The sequence below is a fragment of the Topomyia yanbarensis genome, chromosome 2 (genome assembly GCF_030247195.1).
Source record: "Topomyia yanbarensis strain Yona2022 chromosome 2, ASM3024719v1, whole genome shotgun sequence".
Lineage (NCBI taxonomy): Eukaryota > Metazoa > Arthropoda > Insecta > Diptera > Culicidae > Topomyia > Topomyia yanbarensis.
Genome location: NC_080671.1, coordinates 82,113,961 through 82,134,369, shown reverse-complemented (window position 1 = coordinate 82,134,369; position 20,409 = coordinate 82,113,961). Strand labels below are relative to the sequence as shown.

Genomic DNA, 20,409 nt, shown 5'->3' with positions numbered 1-20,409 from the left:
AACCGACAAATGGGCCTATATAACAAATGTACGCAAACGGAGATTTGAGTAATATCTTAAAGAGGAGTAAAAATACTTCATAAAAAATCTAAAAACTCATTTATAAATCTTTCACACTTCATGAAAATCAATAAAAAACAAAACGGCGGATCTGACTTTCAACTGTAAACAAGCCGCCAGGCGGATTACGCCTCTGCATTTCTAAGGTAGTGTGTACGGGCGAAATTGACAGCATCATTACTTACAAAGCCCAAAAACAGAGTCGCCCTAAACAAAAACCAACTGCTTGATACGCCCGGGGGGAATAACAAATTTTCCCCTCCGGCGAGCACGGCGAAACCCACATTTGGTTTTTGTTTTCTGGCGACACTGCAGGGCGAAATTGTGAGTGGTCAAAATAAGAGGGCGACTCAAAAATGGCCCAATCAACATTTCATAACAACACTTGGCGAAATATATTTTTTTCAATTTTATCAACGAAAACGTTATTATATAAAATATTTTAGTAATGCTTCCGAAAACTAGTATTGTTTTGAAGTGTTTCAATACATTTGAAAGCGCAGTATGCAAACACTGTTAAAATACGATTAAATTTTCTGAAGCGAATTTTCAAAGCTATTTTTCTCGATTCGATATCATTGCGTCTTCGGCCCTTTGGTCGGTTCATGATCGAAATGATACTTTAAAGTGATATTCAAAATGGCTGCAAACTCCATTATTGCTGTAGAGTTTGTTTACCAAAGTTTAGTTGGTTCAAACTAAAATTCTACTTTTCGCTCTCCAACGATATGGATATTCGAAGTAATTTCCGCCATATTTTCCGAGTTCATCCATGAAGGGGATAGAGTGGTTCATCGATTTTTGTTAATAATAAAGATTTCTTAACAAAACATCTGGTGACTTTCGAATGAGAACACAAGTTTGACATTTTGAGACCCATGTGTACATCATGTCTTGATTTCAGCGACAGTTGTTCTTAAATTTTATAGGACTCCAAGACCCCAATTTTTAAACTGTTTGTGTTTTCGGCCCATCCTGATGACTAGTTCTAAAAGAGCGTAAAGTCTGGTTGAAATCGCAGAGCCAAACATGTTGAATTAAAAACAAATCTTTGCTTGATATACGACGCCTAGCAATATTTTTTTCGAGAAAAATGCGGGAATCTATTCCAAGATCACCAATAAATCAATAAAGTTGTAAAAATACCCATTTTATCTCTCTTTGCTACACCTATCGTCCTGCCTCACAGTGATCACTCTCCATATAAAAGTCGGATAAAACCATAAAATTTGCGTGAATTTGATGAAAACTTCAGCTTAGTGTTATTTTGTGACTTTGAACTCAGATCTGATGTTTATTTGTTTTTTTTTATTTTTTTCAACTTTATTTTGGCACTTAGGGGGGGGGGGGGTTTAAAAATTCAATGTTCACCAATATAAAGCGCACTAAATCAAAAAAAAAATATTTTCAAAAAATTATGTGCAGTAAATTTTTGATAGAAGACACATTTTTAAAATTGTTGACACTTTTGAAAAACATTGAAAAATTACATTACGAATCATGCATCTCCTTCAGATATATCTTGAAAAGTCTCATTTTGTCATCCCTCGGGGTAAGACAAGACATTCATTTCCGAAAGTACACTGAATTTCAAATATCTGAACTACAAGCGATCTTTCCGAACTGTTTCAAAAAAGGCTTCAATTTACTGCATGATTTATTATGTATTCTTCATGTCTGAGCTCTATGAATCCAAATAAAACCCTTTTAATTCTAATCGGAATCTTAACTAAAAAGATACATTCATTTGAATAACAGTAGTTTGAAAGCGGTTTTTTAGAATTTAGCATCCATTTCACTTTGAAGCTTTGTAAAAAAGCGAGCCTTTGTTCTAAAGATTTATTTTGAGAAAAATTTTCAACCTGTTTGCAAACATAGAAAAATGTTAAATTATGTACATTCCAAAACAAAATGTTGAGCTTATGGCCAGCTAGGCCACACTGTTGACGAACAAATGATTTACTGTAGTACACCTAAATGATCATTGAACCTGAAGTGTATTGATTCACGTCTAAAGCTGGACAAAAGCGGGATTTCAATAACAGCTCCTGTATGTTTCCGACATTCTAGATTCTACTCCATCGTCGCTTCCAATCTACTCCGGCCGAACTCCGAGTACCACGTATCAGTGAGCAATCTGGACATACAGACGCCGGTGAAGTTTAGAATCACGTTAAATAACACCGGTAGCGGTGTACCTATTGCCGTTGAGGATGTCACTCTCGGTCATGGGGAATCACGGTTGATTCCATTAAGTGTAGGTCGAACTCGTGATTAGGAAGCTTCAGTTGATAATTGTTAGGTAACATATATTTCTGTTTTGCTCGTTTGTTTACTAGATTGGTGATATTGCACAAGGCGACTACAGTCTGGTGGCCGAAGGGTTATCAGGTTTTCTGTTCAAAAACGATTCCAGTCTCAACTATCAACCGAAGAGTTTTTCGGTGTTTGTACAGACAGATAAGGCAATATACAAACCGGGAGACACCGTACGTTTTCGTGTTTTAGTGCTGGATCCTAATACGAAGCCACTGCAGAAGGTGGACAGTGTGAAGATACATATCACGGATGGTAAAAGCAATCGTATTAAACAGTGGCACGATGCAAAACTGGTTAAGGGAGTTTTCGAGTCGGAATTGCCATTGTCAAGCGCTCCGGTTCTGGGTCGGTGGTTGATTAACGTGGAAGCACTGGGAACGGTTAGTGTACGTGCTGAGCGATTTAACACAATCCCCTAAACTTCACTTTTTATTTCAGACGAAAGCGCAAGAGTTTGAAGTTGACGAATACGTGCTACCAAAGTTTGAGGTCAGCGTAGAGTCACCTGGAATCACCACATTCAAGGATGGCAAGGTGAAGGCAATCGTCCGCGCCAAGTACACCTACGGCAAACCGGTAAAGGGAGAAGCTACCGTTTCCGCGTATCCGGACTTTCGTTTCCACTATGTTCAACCATTCGAGCGGGACGTTATTACTAGGAAAACCGTTCCGATCGATGGGAAAGGTTCAGTCGAGTTTGACTTGCGCGATGAAATCAAACTGGAAGGAGAATATACGCGAGAGATCGTGATTGAGGCGATCGTCGAAGAGGAGCTTACCAGTAGGAAGCAAAATACGACCTCCAAAGTTACAATCTATGACCGAAGGATTAAGATGGAGCTGGTGAAGAGCGGAGAAAAGTTTAAACCAGGACTGCCCTATACCGCTTGGCTTAAGGCAAGCTTCCAGGATGGAGCTCCCGTGCAAGATAGTCTCAATCAGGTTGAAGTTACACAGGAGTCCGGTTGGCCAAGTACCAATATTACGAAGCGTAACTATACTTTGGATCAAAATGGAATAGCCAAGCTGGTGGTGAATACAGATATCGAGGCTGATAACATGGATTTCAAGGCGGAATACTTAGGAACGGTATACTACCTTGGAGGGATTTCCAAGGGATGGGTCAAGACGGAAGCTTATATGCGGGCAAAGGTTCTCACAGAAATGTAAGTGTTTCTTGTGATTTGGTAGAATCATTGGACATAAATTTATTTTGTTTTATTTCACAGTCCTACCATTAACAAAGATATAACGGTTGATGTGTCCTCGACGGTTCCAATGAAATATTTAAATTATCAAGTTTTGGGCCGAGGTGACATCATCGTTGGTGGCACTATTGCCGTTCCTGAGCAAAAGTCTCATACGTTCCGATTCCCGGCCAGCTTTGCCATGGTGCCAAGAGCACGTTTGGTAGTTTATTTTATCCGAGAAAATGGTGAGCTTGTTAGTGATAAGACGGATATCGAGTTCGGCAACGATCTTCAGAACTTCGTAAGAAACGACTATTAATTTATTTATCAAACATATTTTACAAAGGAAATTTTTTTCCAGCTCAAAGTATCGCTCTCCAAGACTCAATCGAAACCTGGACAAGACGTGGACATTAGTATAAGCACTAACCCTGATTCGTACGTTGGATTGCTCGGCGTGGATCAGAGTGTTTTATTGCTTAAGAGCGGAAACGATCTTACCACCGGAAAAGTGTTCGACGAATTGAAGATGTACGAGCAGGCTAGCTACGGTTACTATCGGAGAAAGCGATTTGCTCCGTGGACATACCGTCCTTCCTACGAGGATTTCAACGTGAGTATCGGAATATGTTTATAATATTTGAGCATTTGAACAGTGTTGGTACGATAAATAGAATGAATATGATTTTGATACCCTCAACACTCTAGATGTAAACCACAAGACTTCCAAATGTGCATTTGTGAATATTATGGTTTAAAGTTTTAAACATTTGACGGTCTATTCAAAGGTAGTCTGGCGGCTCAGACGGCGAGGTGCTGGCTTCATAAGTCATTTGCCGTATGTTCAAGCCCCAGCCAGGAAGGTTTCTTAGTGATCAGTAGGATCGTAGCACTAGGCCTAAATTTCATAACAGAACGTAGAACCAAGGCTTTGCTTTTTTTGGATATCATCGGGTTCGCTATTAAGTTCGACAACTAACTATCGAAGACAAACTTGTCAAGGCTTGGTTATTTAATTCTGGGCCTATTTTTTCATTCAGCCTATTCAAATGCCTACAAGAAAATTTATCCGTGCAAAATGACATTGAAATAAAAAAAAATGTTTCTATTTTCAGGATATTGGAGCTGTAATCATGACAAACGCCAACGAACCACCACGTAAGTAGACAGTTCTAAAATAGAATAATTAATTGGTCATGGAAGCCTTGACATTTTAAGGGGTTTTTTAACGACTGCAGTCGTTCAAAAGTTAAGTGCCTTACTAAGGAACTGATGGTAATCCTACACTTTTTAGGATGTTGTTTCCCCCATCCAGTATATTTCATTGCCGCATCTCAAGGTCCTATGATGGGCTTAACTACAACCACATTCTTCCCAAGTACAACGATACACGCCACAACTACAGCAAGTAGTGCTGGTAGTATGACTACCACTATTTCAATTAGGAAACAATTTCCTGAGTCATGGATATGGGATCAGGGTTCAAAGTATGTCATTGATACTTAAGGATCGAACAGAATGCTTGTTCACTGACGGGACCCAGTATGAAAAGTCTGCCAATTCATGGATTTCTTTCGGTAGCGAGCGAAACAATAGGTTTGTTCCAGTGCACTGGAGCAAAAAACTTGCTCCTGTTCACTCCGGATTACTACTAGAAAAATAGCGAGTATACAAACTCATTTCTCCTTGTGTATTCCTGAGTCCTCCCTGTTTCTCCTAGCACTGGAACAAATCTAATAGAAAGATGAACGATCACTTTGTTTTCAAGCGTTTAGTCACGGGTTTCTTACAAAAATATTTTAACGCGTATATCGCCTACGTTTCGACGGTCTATGCCTTCATCTTCAGGGCAAAACCAACTTGACAAAGATAATATTGTTAGTGTTTTTTGACCTTCGAAACGTAGGTGATTTTTTTATTTATTAACAGATTAAGGTCGAAGTGGCCTGTGCCGTATACAAAAGATTCCTCCATTCCACTCGGTCCATGGCCGCGCGTCGCCAGCCACGCAGTCTGCGAAGGGTCCGCAAATCGTCTTCCACCTGGTCGATCCATCGTGCTCGCTGCGCGCCACGTCTTCTTGTACCGGTCGGATTGCAATTGAGAACCGTTTTCACCGGGCTATTTTCCGACATTCTGGCTACGTGCCCGGCCCACCGTAGTCGTCCGATTTTCGCGGTATGACAGATGGGCGGCTCCCCCAACAGCTGATGCAACTCATGGTTCATTCGCCGTCTCCATGTTCCGTCTTCCATCTGCACTCCACCGTAGATGGTACGCAGCACTTTCCGTTCGAAGACACCAAGTGCGCGTTGGTCCTCCACGAGCATGGTTCAGGTTTCGTGCCCGTAGAGAACTACCGGTCTAATCAGCGTCTTGTAGATGGTCAACTTCGTACGACGGCGAACTCTGTTCGACCGAAGTGTCTTGCGGAGGCCAAAGTAAGCACGATTTCCTGCCACGATGAACCTCTTCCTATCATGTACTTTGTCTTCGACGTGTTGATGGCAAGTCTGACGCGCTTGGCTTCTCTTTTCAGTCTGATGTAGGCTTCCTCCATCTTCTCAAAGTTTCGTGTAATAATATCAACGTCATCGGCGAAGCCAAATAGCTGAACGGATTTTGTGAAAATCGTACCACTCGTGTCGATCCCTGCTCTTCTTATTACACCTTCCAGCGCGATGTTGAATAACAGACACGAGAGACCATCACCTTGCCGTAACCCTCTGCGTGATTCGAAGGGACTCGAGAGCGTCCCTGAGACACGTACTACGCACATCACCCGATCCATCGTCGCCTTCACTAATCGCGTCAGTTTGTCCGGGAATCCGTACTCGTGCATAATCTGCCATAGCTGATCTCGATCGATAGTGTCGTATGCGGCTTTGAAGTCGATGAACAAATGATGTGTGGGCACATTGTACTCGCGGCATTTCTGCAGTACTTGACGAAGAGCGAACACCTGGTCCGTGGTAGATCGTTCGCTCATGAAACCCGCCTGGACTCTCTTGCAATTGGTGATAGTCGACGGCATAGTATTTGGGAGAGTACCTTGTAGGCGGCGTTCAGCAGGGTGATTGCTCGGTAATTACAGCAATCCAGCTTGTCGCCCTTTTTGTAGATAGGACACACGACACCTTCCATCCACTCCTCCGGTAAAATCTCCTCCTCCCAAATCTTGGTAATCACCCAGTGCAGCGCTTTAGCCAGTGGCTCGCCACCGTGTTTTAGTAGCTCGCTTGGTATTTGGTCAACCCCAGCGGCTAACGTAGGTGATAGACGCAATAAAATATTATTATTGTAAGAAACCCGTGACCAAATGCTATCTATCATTACTGAAATCAAATCGAACCAACTGTAAAACTGTTTAAATTGGAATTGCGTTGCGTTAGCGATGCAGCATTCTGTTCGGACCTGTATGCACATATTTCTATCTACGCTTTGATCGTGAATAACTACTACACTTTAGAAGTGGACATCTCGGCATGCGAGGACTTTTCAGTCAATGTCCTAGCTTGCGTGGAGTTTCTAATGCTTATCAGATATCCACGCCATTGTTCACCAATCCGTCATTTATTTGGTCAAACATCTCTTCAATCATTTTTCGACAAACAAATGATTAGGGCAAATAAGACCGCTGTCAAATTTCTCTTTTAAAGGAAATTTCCGACGAACTGCTATTGACCGAAAGAGAAAACTTTTTTCTTTTGCTTACTACCATTGTTTTTGATTGGCGTGTAACGGTTTGTACGGAATTTCGATTCGAAGTGAATTTTGACAGTTGGCTTATACGCCCCAATCGCATGTTTGTCAAGCTTCGTAGATAATTCCTTACCTATTGCGGTGTCTGGGTCTTAGTGAAAATTGAAAAGTGACATCGGTTAATTTCTAACTAGTTCATTTGAAATCAGTGTTGCGAATTGAGCAAGAAGTAGTCGTACTGTTATAAGCCTGTTCGTGCGCCCTCCCAGTAAACCAAACGCCCTAGTGGGAGTGGAAGTGAGTAATCTGAGTTTTCATCTTAAATACTCCAGTAGACTTTCACTGATTGTGAGACGACTGTAACCAAACTGAAGGTGTTCGCTAACTGGCGATATTGACATTATCAAAAGCGCTGGATCCTTCGTTTGCTTTCTAATTGACCCAATTACCGAATCGTCAACTATTGTATTGGATCTCTCAGGATCGTCAGGTCCACATCACTCTGAAAAAAGGAAAAGCGAACCTATAGAACATTGCCTGAAAATGTATACCCTCACTTTTATAACAGTTAACAAAGTTCATTTACTTTGACTTAGAAAATTTTCGATTTAACCCAGTCTTGATTCGAATTGCTGTTAAATTCTAACACCATGTAAGCAAGCTCACTGAACTGTCTATTTTTCGAGCATTTTTACTCAAATGACGTTAGCTTACAATGTTCCATAGATTGTGAGTATTGTCAGTATTCCTGTGAATTTACATCATTACGACGCATAATCAATGGCAATTTGAGTTATTTTTTTTCGTCTGAAAGCTTGAATGCCAATGTCGTGTTTCATTGAAAAACGCCAGGACAGTGGATTGCATTGGTTTTGCACTTTCCTGGAGAAGTGGCAATGAAATGCGTCTAGTGGCCTGCTCTTCTGCTAGAAAATACAATACCAGAGCAATCCACTGCCCCGGTGTTTTTCAATGACAAACGACATAAGAGGTCTCTCGCTTTTTTGCGCGTATGAGAATGTTTTTTTTCATGTCAACGAACGAGCATAGACACACCGCTTAATATCTTAACGCAACCGAACTTTTCCTCCAGATCCAATGATACAGTTTCATGCTTTTGATATGGAACTAGATAGGGTTTTTGCGATGCCCGCTGCTGTACAAAACCTGCCATTAGCAAGTCCTCCAGCTGCATACGGAGGTGCTTCAGCTAGTTTCGCTCCCAAAGAAATAGTCGTGAGGAAAACCTTCCCCGAATCATGGATATGGGAACACTGCGTAAATGATAGGTTTGTTTCCTCTTTTCTTTTCTACATCCGGGAGCATGTAGGTAAAATAAGTGTTTAATTTGGCTTTGTGTGGGGCTGCATGACGGTGATCGAAATAAATGTTATTATTGCTCAAAATAATTCGTATGTCGGATGTTTTACGTTATGAGGTGCTATCGCTTAACCCATTCATGCCCATGTTGTTTGTGGACAACAACGTTTTTAAACAGCTATAACTTTTGATTAAGGCAAGATTTGCTCACAAAAACAAGTAAGGCTAATAAATGTGACTATTGGCTTTCATTTGAGTATTAACGTTTACAAGGATCAGATCTAGAACTGAAGTTATTGCAGTTAGTCTAATTGAACTCCGATGGAGCAGTGCTGCCAGGGACCGTTTACGTTGACGACGGAAAATGAATTTTTCATATAACTTCATTATGTTGCAATATTAGTGAAAACTGATAAAACTTATCTATTTAGACTATTTTTGGCTACGTTTTCCACACAGTTGGACTATTGTAAATATTCTAGGAGAATTGTAGTGAGCATTGGAAGGTAAAAATTGAGCAGCTTCTAGCACTGCAAGGAAAGCGCCTACCTTTATTGAAAAAGGTTTTTCGAGTTTCTTGACCCCACCGTTTTAAAGGAAAAATAGTTTTGAAACCCTACATGCACTAGAAAAAAGTTGGGCATGAAAGGGTTAAAAGTTAATAGTAACCATTGGCCATTATTGCGTCATTCGTGCTACATGTCCAGCCCTATTTTATTCGTATTTTTACGCCAGTATGTATGTACTAGGGGCAGATCACTTGTGATGCATTTTAAAAAATCAGCGAAATTAAATGCATTTCTTTCCATCAAAATCAAAATCAGAAATTCATAATGTACTTTGCGTTGTGTGTAAGAAACCATACAAAACCATACAAAAATTTAGCCCTACATTCAACAAAACGTCGAACTAAGTGGATCAGCGTAGGATGTTCGTAAGTTTTCTGCAAGGGAGTGCAAAGTTGATGCAAAAATGCGAATTAAATGCATTTTTCCTAATTTAATGCAAATTTTTTATACATTTCTAGAGTGATCTGCCCCTAGGTTCAACAGCTATTTTACCTTCTTTACTACACTGAGCGTTAAAAGCAGTTGATCGGTATTAAGTCAGACCGGAGTATGTGACATTGAATTGATTTCGAGAAAAATGAGTTTAAAGTTTGAATCGCTGCATCCTTTATATTATGATCCGAAATTAATTTTTGTTTGCTTGCTTATTATAACATATTTAAAATCTGACAAAAGTCGAATGTAACCGAAGAAACTCTTTATCCAGTGTTATCATTATCTCATTTTTTAAGATTTTGCGACTTAGTCCGGTCTGACTTAACACCGACCAATTCGCAGTAGAATTTGTAATGTAATTACGGTATCGTTCGCTTGGGTTTTCAATGGCCATATTATAGCTATATTTGCTACACGACGAAACAAAACAATGACTATACTCTAATTTATGAAATTTTGCTTGAAATGTTTATGGTTTAGCCTCATGCAAATACCAATTTAGTAACACTTTTTTTTACTTTTTGAAGAGCCATATCATCCGCACATTTACTACGAAAGGGGAGATGCTATTGCATTCAGCTTAGCACCTGCTCCAGTCCTCGACTCTGCGCCATCCGCTGGAGGTATAGCTCCGAAAGAGGTTACGATTCGCAAAAGTTTCCCAGAGTCTTGGATATGGATTGACTATTCTAACGAAAGGTTGGTTGCTTTCCCTTCCATTACCATAATCACATCGCATAGCTGGTGTTGGTACATGTGTTCTTTCTCATCATGCTATCCATGTTTTCAGCAGTGAACATCTATTCATTTAAGTATTCGTTTGGCACAGATTAGTTTCCGAATATGAAGTTCAAATTTTAGAAGGAGGTAAATAAAGAAAATTTCATAAATTTGTCATGTCATGCCTAAGTCATGAAGTAAACACTATCGATATCAAAGTAATATTTATATCACTTGCTAGTTTAATAACTTAGAACTTGGTTGAATGAATGTCATATCAACTTTAAATTTTAAATTCTAAAATTTTGTGCGATGGAAAAGAATCGTTATCGGTGCTATGTGTATTTCAGACCAATGTGCTTGAACTTGGGCCGTGCGTCTCCAGTATTTTTATACGCGCATCTTTCTCGATTGCACACATGCAGCGAGTGCCGGGCTTACCGCGAAGTCGACGACTTCTTCCAGCTTCCCTGCTGAACTTTACTCCAGCATTCGCGCTATATATCAAGCTCACTATAGTCTGTCGTGCTTTCCCAGCTTTCCGACGCCCGCATATTTGTATGTTTAGTACAGCTCGTGGTTCATGAGTCTGCTTCATTCTCCATTTTGCCGCCGAATATTAAGGGCAGAATTTTTCTCTCCCAAATAGACTGATATCACTAGATAGTTTTTCTCTGACCAGCTGACCATAGTTTTGTTTTATTCTTTTCTAACTTGTCTTTCAATTTGTTATATCTCCCGAAATTTATATTACTTCTTTCGTATTCCTTCAGTTTTCACTATGCGTCAGGCTCTAGGACTGTGCATAAATATATTCTCCTGAAAAGACCTAGCTAATGGTAAAGTGGATGTCGATCAAGAGTCTTTATCAAAGACTCCGACTTTCCATTTGAAGCCATATACATTGAACTCTTCCTTCTGATCAGGATATTTTGCTAATGATTTCGAAAGACAGATATCTCGAAAGTTCGCCCAGATAGGGTCAGCATTGTGATTTTCTATATAAAACAAACAAATAGTTTTATTGGCGAAAAGCCTTGATTCGCGACTACCACGTTTTCATGCCCGCTCACAAAGTTGAGATCGGCGATGCAGTCATTGATTTCAGTTTGTCTTATTTGGATCTAGTGTAACACGGAGTTGGTTGTTTCAAGGGTCTCTTGATTCAGTGAGTAAAGATTTTGAATGGTAATCGTACTGGACAGGACAGCATGGTGTGTTTCTTCAAACTCGTGTCCGGGATTCCTCGAAAAGAGTCATTTGCCTGTTCGGCTGTTTGCACAAATGGACCATTGTAGCTATAAGGTTCGGTTTATTGAGAATATATCAAAATAGGACAGGCAGGGCCATATTGTTGCACGCCCTTTCGGTGTTTGCATTGGTTTTCTTTTTCAGTTCCGCATTCGAACAATAGAACCGTAGAAATGGTACTCCTGTCCTGACTTATTTTATAAATTCTATTTTATTTTTAAATAGATGTCGGGGCCCCTACCGTTGACACTCTTGGCGGAGGCCAAGGGCATGAATATATGAGAAAATTTGAGTTTTTTCTTTCAAAGCTTTTATCTCGAGATTGGATAAAACTATATCAAGGTTTAAGGGATTTTATGTAGAAATGTATGAAGAAAACGATGTTAGAGTTGTTAAAATTGAAATATTTGTATTGCTAGGAAAATGTACTTACGATTAAAAGCAGGAAATAGTGCATGTTTCGATCAATGCTGAAATATACAAATAAAATGGCATCTTTGGAAGCACTGACGCTAAAAACGAGTGTAAATATCTTACGCAGATATGATCAAAGGAATATCAACGATTTTAACAATGTTTCAAAACGGTGTGCGGTACCATGGACTGAGTGGTGGTCCAATCGACACAAACATTTGGATTATTATAAATTGGCCCCAGGTGTATAATCCCTTAAAAATTTTCTACATTTTCCTTGGTCTCTTCACATGGAATGATCTATATATAGGACAAGATTTTACACTTCGTTTTTCTTTTCTTTTTTGCTTGAAGCTGGACCTGAGTAACATTCTGAACTTTTCTACTATCAAACCGTGCATTTTGACAGTAGTTTGAGTTTAGAACTGAAGGTTAGCCTTAAACAAAAACCTTATCAGAAACATTTTTTTCTTTGAAGAGCCACATTATCAGAACTTTGAATTCGAGGATGAAGATGCGGTTGCTTTCAGTTTTGCTCCTGCTCCAATCGCTCCAGTTCTCGAGTTATCCGCTGGCAGTGTAGCTTCGAAGGAGGTTACGATTCGCAAAAGTTTCCCCGAGTCTTGGATATGGATTGATTATTCTAACGAAAGGTTGGTTTCTGCTGTTCTCTTCCATTAGCATAATCACATCGCATGGGTGGCGTAGGTGTGTCAATCTGTTCTTTCTCATAATGCTATGCTATGCTATACATATTTAGTACATGTGTTTTCGAAAATCACGAAATAATGGAAGGGATAAAATTAGACATTTTGCAGAATCCAGTCAAATAAATTTTGATTTCTTTGAAATTTAGTTCGATTTTTGACAACTATTGCCTCTTCTGCTTATATCTGTCCTCAACTTCAACGTTACATGTCAAATATAAATTTAACTAGTTAATTTACTTTCGATCGTCTGTCTTTCTCATATAAATAAAGATTCAACTGATGTCCGAAGGTCCGAGTATCATATGGTCGGTGTTAAGTCAGACCGGACTAAGTCGCAAAACATCAAAAAATGAGATAATGATAGCACTGGATAAAAAATTTCGTCAGTACATTCGACTTTTGCCAGATTTTATATATTTAACAATAAAGAAGAATTATGGCAAAAATAAATTTTCAGTCATAATGTAAAGGATGCGGCGATTCAAACTTTAAATTCGTTTTTCTCGAAATCAATATTTTGTCACTTAGTCCGGTCTGACTTAACACCGACCATATATATGCCAAACAGAAATGGCGGAATCGACTCACGCAACCTTAATTTTGAAACGCTCTCATAGGTTGCAATTGAGTTTATTATCGGATTTTCAGTGCCGGAGTTATGGATTGAAAAGTGCAGTAACACATATAGCTCTCATCTTACTTGGGTTTGCGGGTTGAGATCACTAATTCTGTGCTTCTAGTTCTTGATGCCCGGGGAAGTTTGCAAATTCCAGAGTTAATGTCACACCAAATTCACAGTTAAATCTTGATCGATCTTTGCCAAATGTTATCTCAATTGGAATGTATACTGTAGCCTTTTAGTTCCGGAGTTACTGGTTAATTAGTGCGGTAACGCAGGGATTTCTTATACAAACCATCATGATATCTAAAAGGTTGAAAACCTATTTCATTGGGCACTAAATTGCTTTGATTAGTAGTTCTAAGTTGTTGATGGCCAACTGAAGTCTCTTTGGAAGCAATGCAGACTCATTTTGACTACGGATCAGAATTGTGGTTATAATAAGTAATATTCAATGAAATATTTCGATGAGATGGAATATTATCTGAATTTTATTGTGGCTTTTCCACCATCATATTAACCACGCCTTTCATCCTTCCTATTTTTTTTACTCGTCCTCTCAATGTTATCAATACCGTTTCTCCATTTTTTCTACAAAAAATGCAAATCTGCAATGAAAATTTGAAAACACTTTTACATTTTCGTTCATATTTTCTATCCCTATGGCATTGTCAAGGTAATTTAAAATAACATCAGAACACATAATAAAACTGTTATTGACAATTCAAACTTGAGCCGCTGTACTGATCAGTTCCAAAAACCCTTATTTTAAAAACCTTATGTATAATCAAAATTCGTAACATTTGGCTGACCTTCCCCTCATTCATCTGCAGATCCTTGGTTCATAATGAGATCATACAGTAGCTCCGCGGTGCTGTACAGGGGCGCTTCAAGCATGATGTCAGCACCCGGAATTCCCGGTATGGCTGGGCCAACTGGTTTTGCGGGATCGCAACGGATTGCGGTCTCCGCTCCTGCGATAGTTGTTAGGAAAACCTTTCCCGAATCATGGCTCTGGGAGTCGGTGACAGGCGACAGGTTTGTTTGCTTAGTTGATTGATATTTAGTAAGATGTGCCGAATTTGCATGTTATGTGAGCAATGCCAGCATCGCAGAAAGTATTTCATGTGTGTAGTGCTATTTACTAGTTAATACCTGATCATTCCTAGACTCTATTCGTGTATGTTTCAGTATATGTTTATAACGAGTCGGACGAATCTTTGGTACTGGAAGAGTCCCATACGGAATCGACGGCAGAGTTCGTCGAAAGCGAAGGTACAGGCTTTATTAAAATTCGTCGTGACTTCTCGGAGGTTTGGATATGGAGTAATGAAGGTTTTGAAAATAGGTGTGTTTATTGGACACTTTGTACGATTGTCTAGGTTTCTCTTTCCTTGGTCGTCGGTTTCCTTTTGTATATTTTTTCTTAATATATTCTTAGAATTTTTTTTTACAGTTTGACAATTCTCTGTAGAAACTTTCAGCAAGATTTTCTATTTTTCCTTTTTCTAGGTAGAATAATGTTTTTTGAACTTTTTTACTTTAAACAAAGTTACGGTTGGGATCTTCAATTAGTTTTGTCAATCAGCAGTAAAAGAATCAACTGCTTTCGAATTAAGTTCATTTGTTTATAGTCAGTTGAACATTAATGTTTGTTACTCAGTTGTAACATGTATTTGGGAGCGCTGTATCACTCTGAGCTTAAAAACCATAGTTAGCTAGCTGATGACCAATACTACAAGGACACATACCAGTTACGCATAACTTGTTGTGATACGACAACTGATATATTCCGGGTATTATAGAATTTCGGTTGTTCGAATTAGAACTCACAGCTTCAGATTCGCAGGGCTACGAAATGTTTGGGTTCGGACACTTCTATTGACGACCGTTTTTAGGATTGAGTAACCGCTCCAGTTAGCTCAGTGAAATTGGCAGTATTATTAGCGCATTTGGCCAAAATTCCACGCGACCTTTCCCGATCGAAAGGAACGGCCGCGCTTCATGAAACACCGCGCTTAGACAATCTGTCTAATATCGCAAATTTGCATAACGAAGAGCTGAATGTGAAAACAAGGTGTTCCAAAAATCAGCCCTGCGTTATGCAACGTTTTGTGCGGTTGCATAACGGTTGAGTATACCATATACAAGTGGTGCCAAATTCACCACGCCAGTAAAATTCAAAAAATCCTTTTCGATTACAGAATTGATAAAGTTGGTTCAATGAACTATACTTATTAATCAAATTCTGTTTTAAAAATTGATCTTGCGTGTATACCAAAATGGGAGGCTAATTACTCCCGCTAACAGCAAATACTAGTTACACAAAAAACTTGCTGGCAACCTTAGAGCGGCCTTTAGTAAGAAGTTGGTGCGACGTGTACGTTTCGGTGAATGTTTCAATACTGTGTTTGAAAAGCATTGGTGTTGAAAATGCTGTTTGTTTCAATGTTATTATAACTACTGTACATTCCAGACATAACCGATCAGGATCTCGCGGCGTATGATCTTCTTGAAATTGATTCGGTAAATCCGTTTGTTGAAAACGATTCAACAGACGAAAAACTCGATGAGTCTGATCCCGTCACTGTTCGTCGAGATTTCGCTGAGATTTGGATTTGGAATGGCGGTGTTGAAAATGGGTGTGTTGGTTTCTTAGTTTTTCGCGGTATTAATTTTCTCCTCTACAAAGGAATATTTAATAATCTACATCAGCAAAACTTCTCCTGTTGTTTTAATTATCTTGAACAGTTCTGTCTTTAAAATGTAGATTACTTTGCATTTTCCAATTAAACTTTCTTTAAACAGTTACTCTCATAATTATAGTGTTCATTAAATTCATCAGTTTTGAGTCAGTCATTACAAACTGGTTTGGTTAAATCAATAGTGTGGTAGAAGACGAATTACATTTCTAACCGGCAGGCATCATTCTTCCGTTGCGTATTATTCGTTATTTAGTTTCTGTAGTTGACTTTTCAGTCGTATTGTTTATTTTGTTCTATCATTGAAGACCGTACACAGAAATAACTCATTCTCAAAATCTTGAAGAAAAATCACGATTTCGTGAAGTGAAAGATTTACGAAAATCCTGACTTTTTTATTTTGCATCTAATCGTGTTTTCAACAAACTAGCTAAAAATATACATGGCGTTGCCTTCGAATGTTTGTTTGGGTTACTATGGTTCTTCCCTAGACATGTTTAGTTATTATTGTGATTCTTGTTTATAATTTGGCAATCTACTGGTTTGTATAAACTAAATCAACTAAAAGAGCCAGCAGTTAAACGATGTTCATCATTTCAGGAGATTAGCCACGATTTTCGTAATTTCTCAATACATATTTTATTCCCAATTTTTCCGACTGCGTAGAGTGATTTATGTTCATGATGTCAGGATCTTAGACACGATTTCGGTAATTTATATGCATGTTTTCGTGATATTTTATTCTTGAACTTATTTTGAATGAGACATGTGAAGTAATGTGATTCTTGTTCATGAAAACACCAGTTTTATCAATGTCATAGGTGCGTTTCGACTTCGTCTCATCAGAAAGCGACGCTAACTTATTGTTGGAATAGATTTGCGCCGGATTAATGCTAAATCCATAAAACGGAAACAAACGTTCGAACGGGACATCACGTTTGACAAGTGGTTCGATTGAAACACAAAGTGTGTTTCCGTTTTAGGGATTTAGCGTCAAGCCGGCGCTTATCTATTCCGACAATAAGTTAGTGTCGGTTTCTGATGAGACGAAGTCTAAACGCACCCATGACTTTGTTAACTTAGGATTTGAGCCCTTCACGTTCAAATAATATTCGTAATTTCTCTTTAACTTATCATGGTATGTTATTATTTGATTATTATCAGTTTTTCCAATTTAAAAAATGATTGCAACTTTAAATTGGTATTTTAACTATACACTATTGAAAAATCCGTATTATAGCAAATCTATTGGGAAAATATAAGAAAACAGACAAAGTTTTCACATACGTTTTGTTAATTAGTGCTGGATTTTCATGATTCGAACATTCCATTCCGGAAATTGCCAGTAAAAAATTGTTATCAAATTTATCTGTATCTTTAGCACACTTTTGAAAAATCCGCAAATCTGCAAAAATTCTGTACCTTTACCTGTAAATCACAATATGAGCAAATTTTCTGCAAATTAATGATGTACAACTAGAAGGCTTTTGCAAAATGAATGAATACAAAAGCCACACCAAAAAGAATGATGAAGATAAAAAGTTGATAAAAGAGATCACCTCGTTTCACAAAGTGCTTATTTTACATGAGCTGCGAAAGGGGAATGTTCGTGTGTGAACGCAGCAGAAGCGAATTACCGGCAAAGTTCGAATCGTTTCAAAGGATTCTCGTCCCGTCTAGTCTAGTCAAGTCTAGTCTACACATATACAGCCAATACGTGTAGGGATCCTGGAAATTTGCGGACGTTCGCCTACAATTTTTCTTATCAATATTAATGTGCGTGGCACATATGATATGTGACACAACCATTAAAGCGGCCAGGCCAACTGTGCAGCGTACAATGATTGAAAATTATAAGGCAATTAAATTATTCATTTGAACCATTTTGAACCTTTAATAAGGAAGAAACGTGGACAACCATACCAACCATTTCAGTTCAAAAGGATTTTGATAAATCGTTGGTAGTGACTTAACTAAAAAGGTTAATGTCACTCCTTTGGTCCTGGGATGGAACAGAGGTATTTAGACTTGTCCTGGCTAATACGCCTAGGTTATAGCGCCAATTTCAAAGGATTCTCGTCCCGTATCACAAAACACAGTTATCAGCAAACCGTCCTTATTAGGACGAATACATAATGAAACAAGAATTCAATTAGAAAATTCCTTTTATTGATTTGTATTAAGTTTGTGCTTGTTAATTCTGTACCTTTACCAGTGAATCATAATATAAACAAATATTCACAAATGATGCAAAAATCCCTTTTATGAACTTGTTTTAAATTTGTACATGTTGATAATCAATTCTGTATCTTTACCAGTTCAATGTCGGTGGTCGTGTCTTGTACACAACCCTCTAATTTTTTAATTAAGGCAGAATTTTGTGTTTCGAATTCATTTCATCAGTAACTAGCACCGACTTGGGACCAGTTAGACGATAAATCTCAACTAGCATCAAAATGGTACCAGTTAGGCAATAAATCTAAATTTTCAGTGAACAATAACAAATGATGCATATATACTATTGATTATATTGATTTAGAACGCACTCTTCCCGACGATTTCGGGTTCCGTATTGATGGAGATGATCATTCTTCCGATCATCTACTGCAATACCTTCAAGCTATGCAACCAAAAGGCGATTCATCGGAAGCAACAACAGCTCAGCAATCTGTTACAGTGCGGAGACAATTTCCCGAATCCTGGATTTGGTTCTCGAATGCTAGGTTAGTGAGTTTCAACGCGGTAGCACTGTTTAGTAGCTATTACCACTTGAACAGAAAACGAGCCATGAGTAAGGAAACATCATCAAACTGCTCGATAGACATGATACAAATTAACACAAAATTTGGACCTGGGTTTCTAGACTAATAAAATTCCTATTAGGCTTTTGGTTAGCAGTAGCAGTAACTCGGTAAAAGGCTATGATTCTCCGGAATCTATCATCATCGACGGAATTCGATCGAGAATCAACAATCAAACCTCTTAAAGAATATTAAAAACGCCTAAAGCGTTACTAAAGAGAAATATTATTGAAATTAAAATCGAAAGCTATAGTAAACCTAAAAACAAGTTAAGTGGATTCCTATATTGTCCATATATGAAAATGGTGTTTGTAATTATTGTATTTATTTAAAAATCGTGTCATTTAATTTTCAAAATGGCAACATTGCCGGGCGAAGTAGACTGAGGATAATCGTAACAGTGTTACTATTGTTTTGGTGCATTTCAAAAGCCCAATGTTTGAGTGGAATGATGATATTGGGAGATTTCCGTTGGCTGATTATTGAAGTTGTTCTCGTTTCGCTTTGCTCTCGGCACAGCTGGGTACCATTTGTCGATGCACGATCGAATTGTGCATTTGATTGATCAAACTAAGGTAACTTGTTACTCTCATAACTTAAGTACATAAACCCTTTCGGCTAGCCTTGAGTATTCCACTTAAACTTCTTATACCCTTGTCGCCATTCCCCTATAGGCTAAGATATTAATAATAAAATGGCATGCTGCTGTAGTTTTGGAAGCGGTATTATTGGATGTTGATACCGCGAATGGTCTAGGTCAACTGCATGATGCCGGCGATGGCTCATCATCCGTGGTCACAATTCGTATATTCATTTCTAGTATCGTAGATGTGGTATACTTTTTATTTTAGTATATATTCTAGGGTGGCACAATTTTTGGAATTGAGTGGAACCGATCAACAACTACTCGCTATACGATCTACACCCACACAGTTTTCATCATTCAATCTCAAAATATTTTTTCGAAATGCAGTCTCAGTTTTCATCATTTTTTCTAGTTTTATCGAAATTCATTTCGGCCAAAAAACTAGAAAACATTACTTGTGTCAAAATCATAAATATTTTATTTATTTTACTTTTAATTAATATAAGCATGCATTTAGTAGCATCTTTTTCTAACGATCTCTGGTACCGTGCTGATGGTGATGGCGACAGAATCGATATTAGAATGGAAGACGATTTTTCTTCCCATGACCTGTTACGCTATATTCAAACCCTACAACAAAAGGGTGAAACATCGGAAGTAACATCAGTAGACCGAACTGTAGCAGTGCGGAAACAATTCCCTGAATCGTGGATTTGGTTATCTTATGCTAGGTTAGTCTGTTTCGGAGAGTTTTAGTAGATATGGTCAGAAAAGCTCATCAAAGGACATCATCAAACAGCAGATTCAGATAATCACTTAAAAATTTACATACTGAGCTTTAATTCATCAGTGGTAACAACCTTCATAAGTATTATGGTTCATACTAAAGAGACTAGAATAAGAAAAGGACGCCATCTTAATCCTCTAGTGCCCAAATTTTTATTTGACTTGAAAAAAACGAAAATAATGTTGATAATTCTTGTGAGTAAAGGATTTTTCATTAAAGCCTTA

General features: G+C 38.4%; 2 protein-coding genes across 2 annotated transcripts in view; one reads left to right on the top strand and one right to left on the bottom strand.

Moving 5' to 3' along the window:
• LOC131679557 (myosin-VIIa-like) overlaps positions 1–815 on the bottom strand; it is a 26,920-nt gene extending 26,105 nt beyond the window's left edge. The window contains exon 1 of the mRNA XM_058960298.1: positions 771–815. Coding sequence (XP_058816281.1) covers positions 771–815 — 45 coding nt within the window. The remainder of the gene's footprint in view (positions 1–770) is intronic.
• A 1,226-nt stretch (positions 816–2,041) lies between these two features.
• Positions 2,042–20,409, top strand: part of LOC131679556 (thioester-containing protein 1 allele R1-like) — a gene marked incomplete at its 5' end in the record, with an annotated part of 35,426 nt that continues 17,058 nt past the window's right edge. The window contains 6 exons of the mRNA XM_058960297.1: positions 2,042–2,317; positions 2,400–2,759; positions 2,818–3,545; positions 3,609–3,870; positions 3,931–4,182; positions 4,685–4,727. Coding sequence (XP_058816280.1) covers positions 2,042–2,317; positions 2,400–2,759; positions 2,818–3,545; positions 3,609–3,870; positions 3,931–4,182; positions 4,685–4,727 — 1,921 coding nt within the window. The remainder of the gene's footprint in view (positions 2,318–2,399; positions 2,760–2,817; positions 3,546–3,608; positions 3,871–3,930; positions 4,183–4,684; positions 4,728–20,409) is intronic.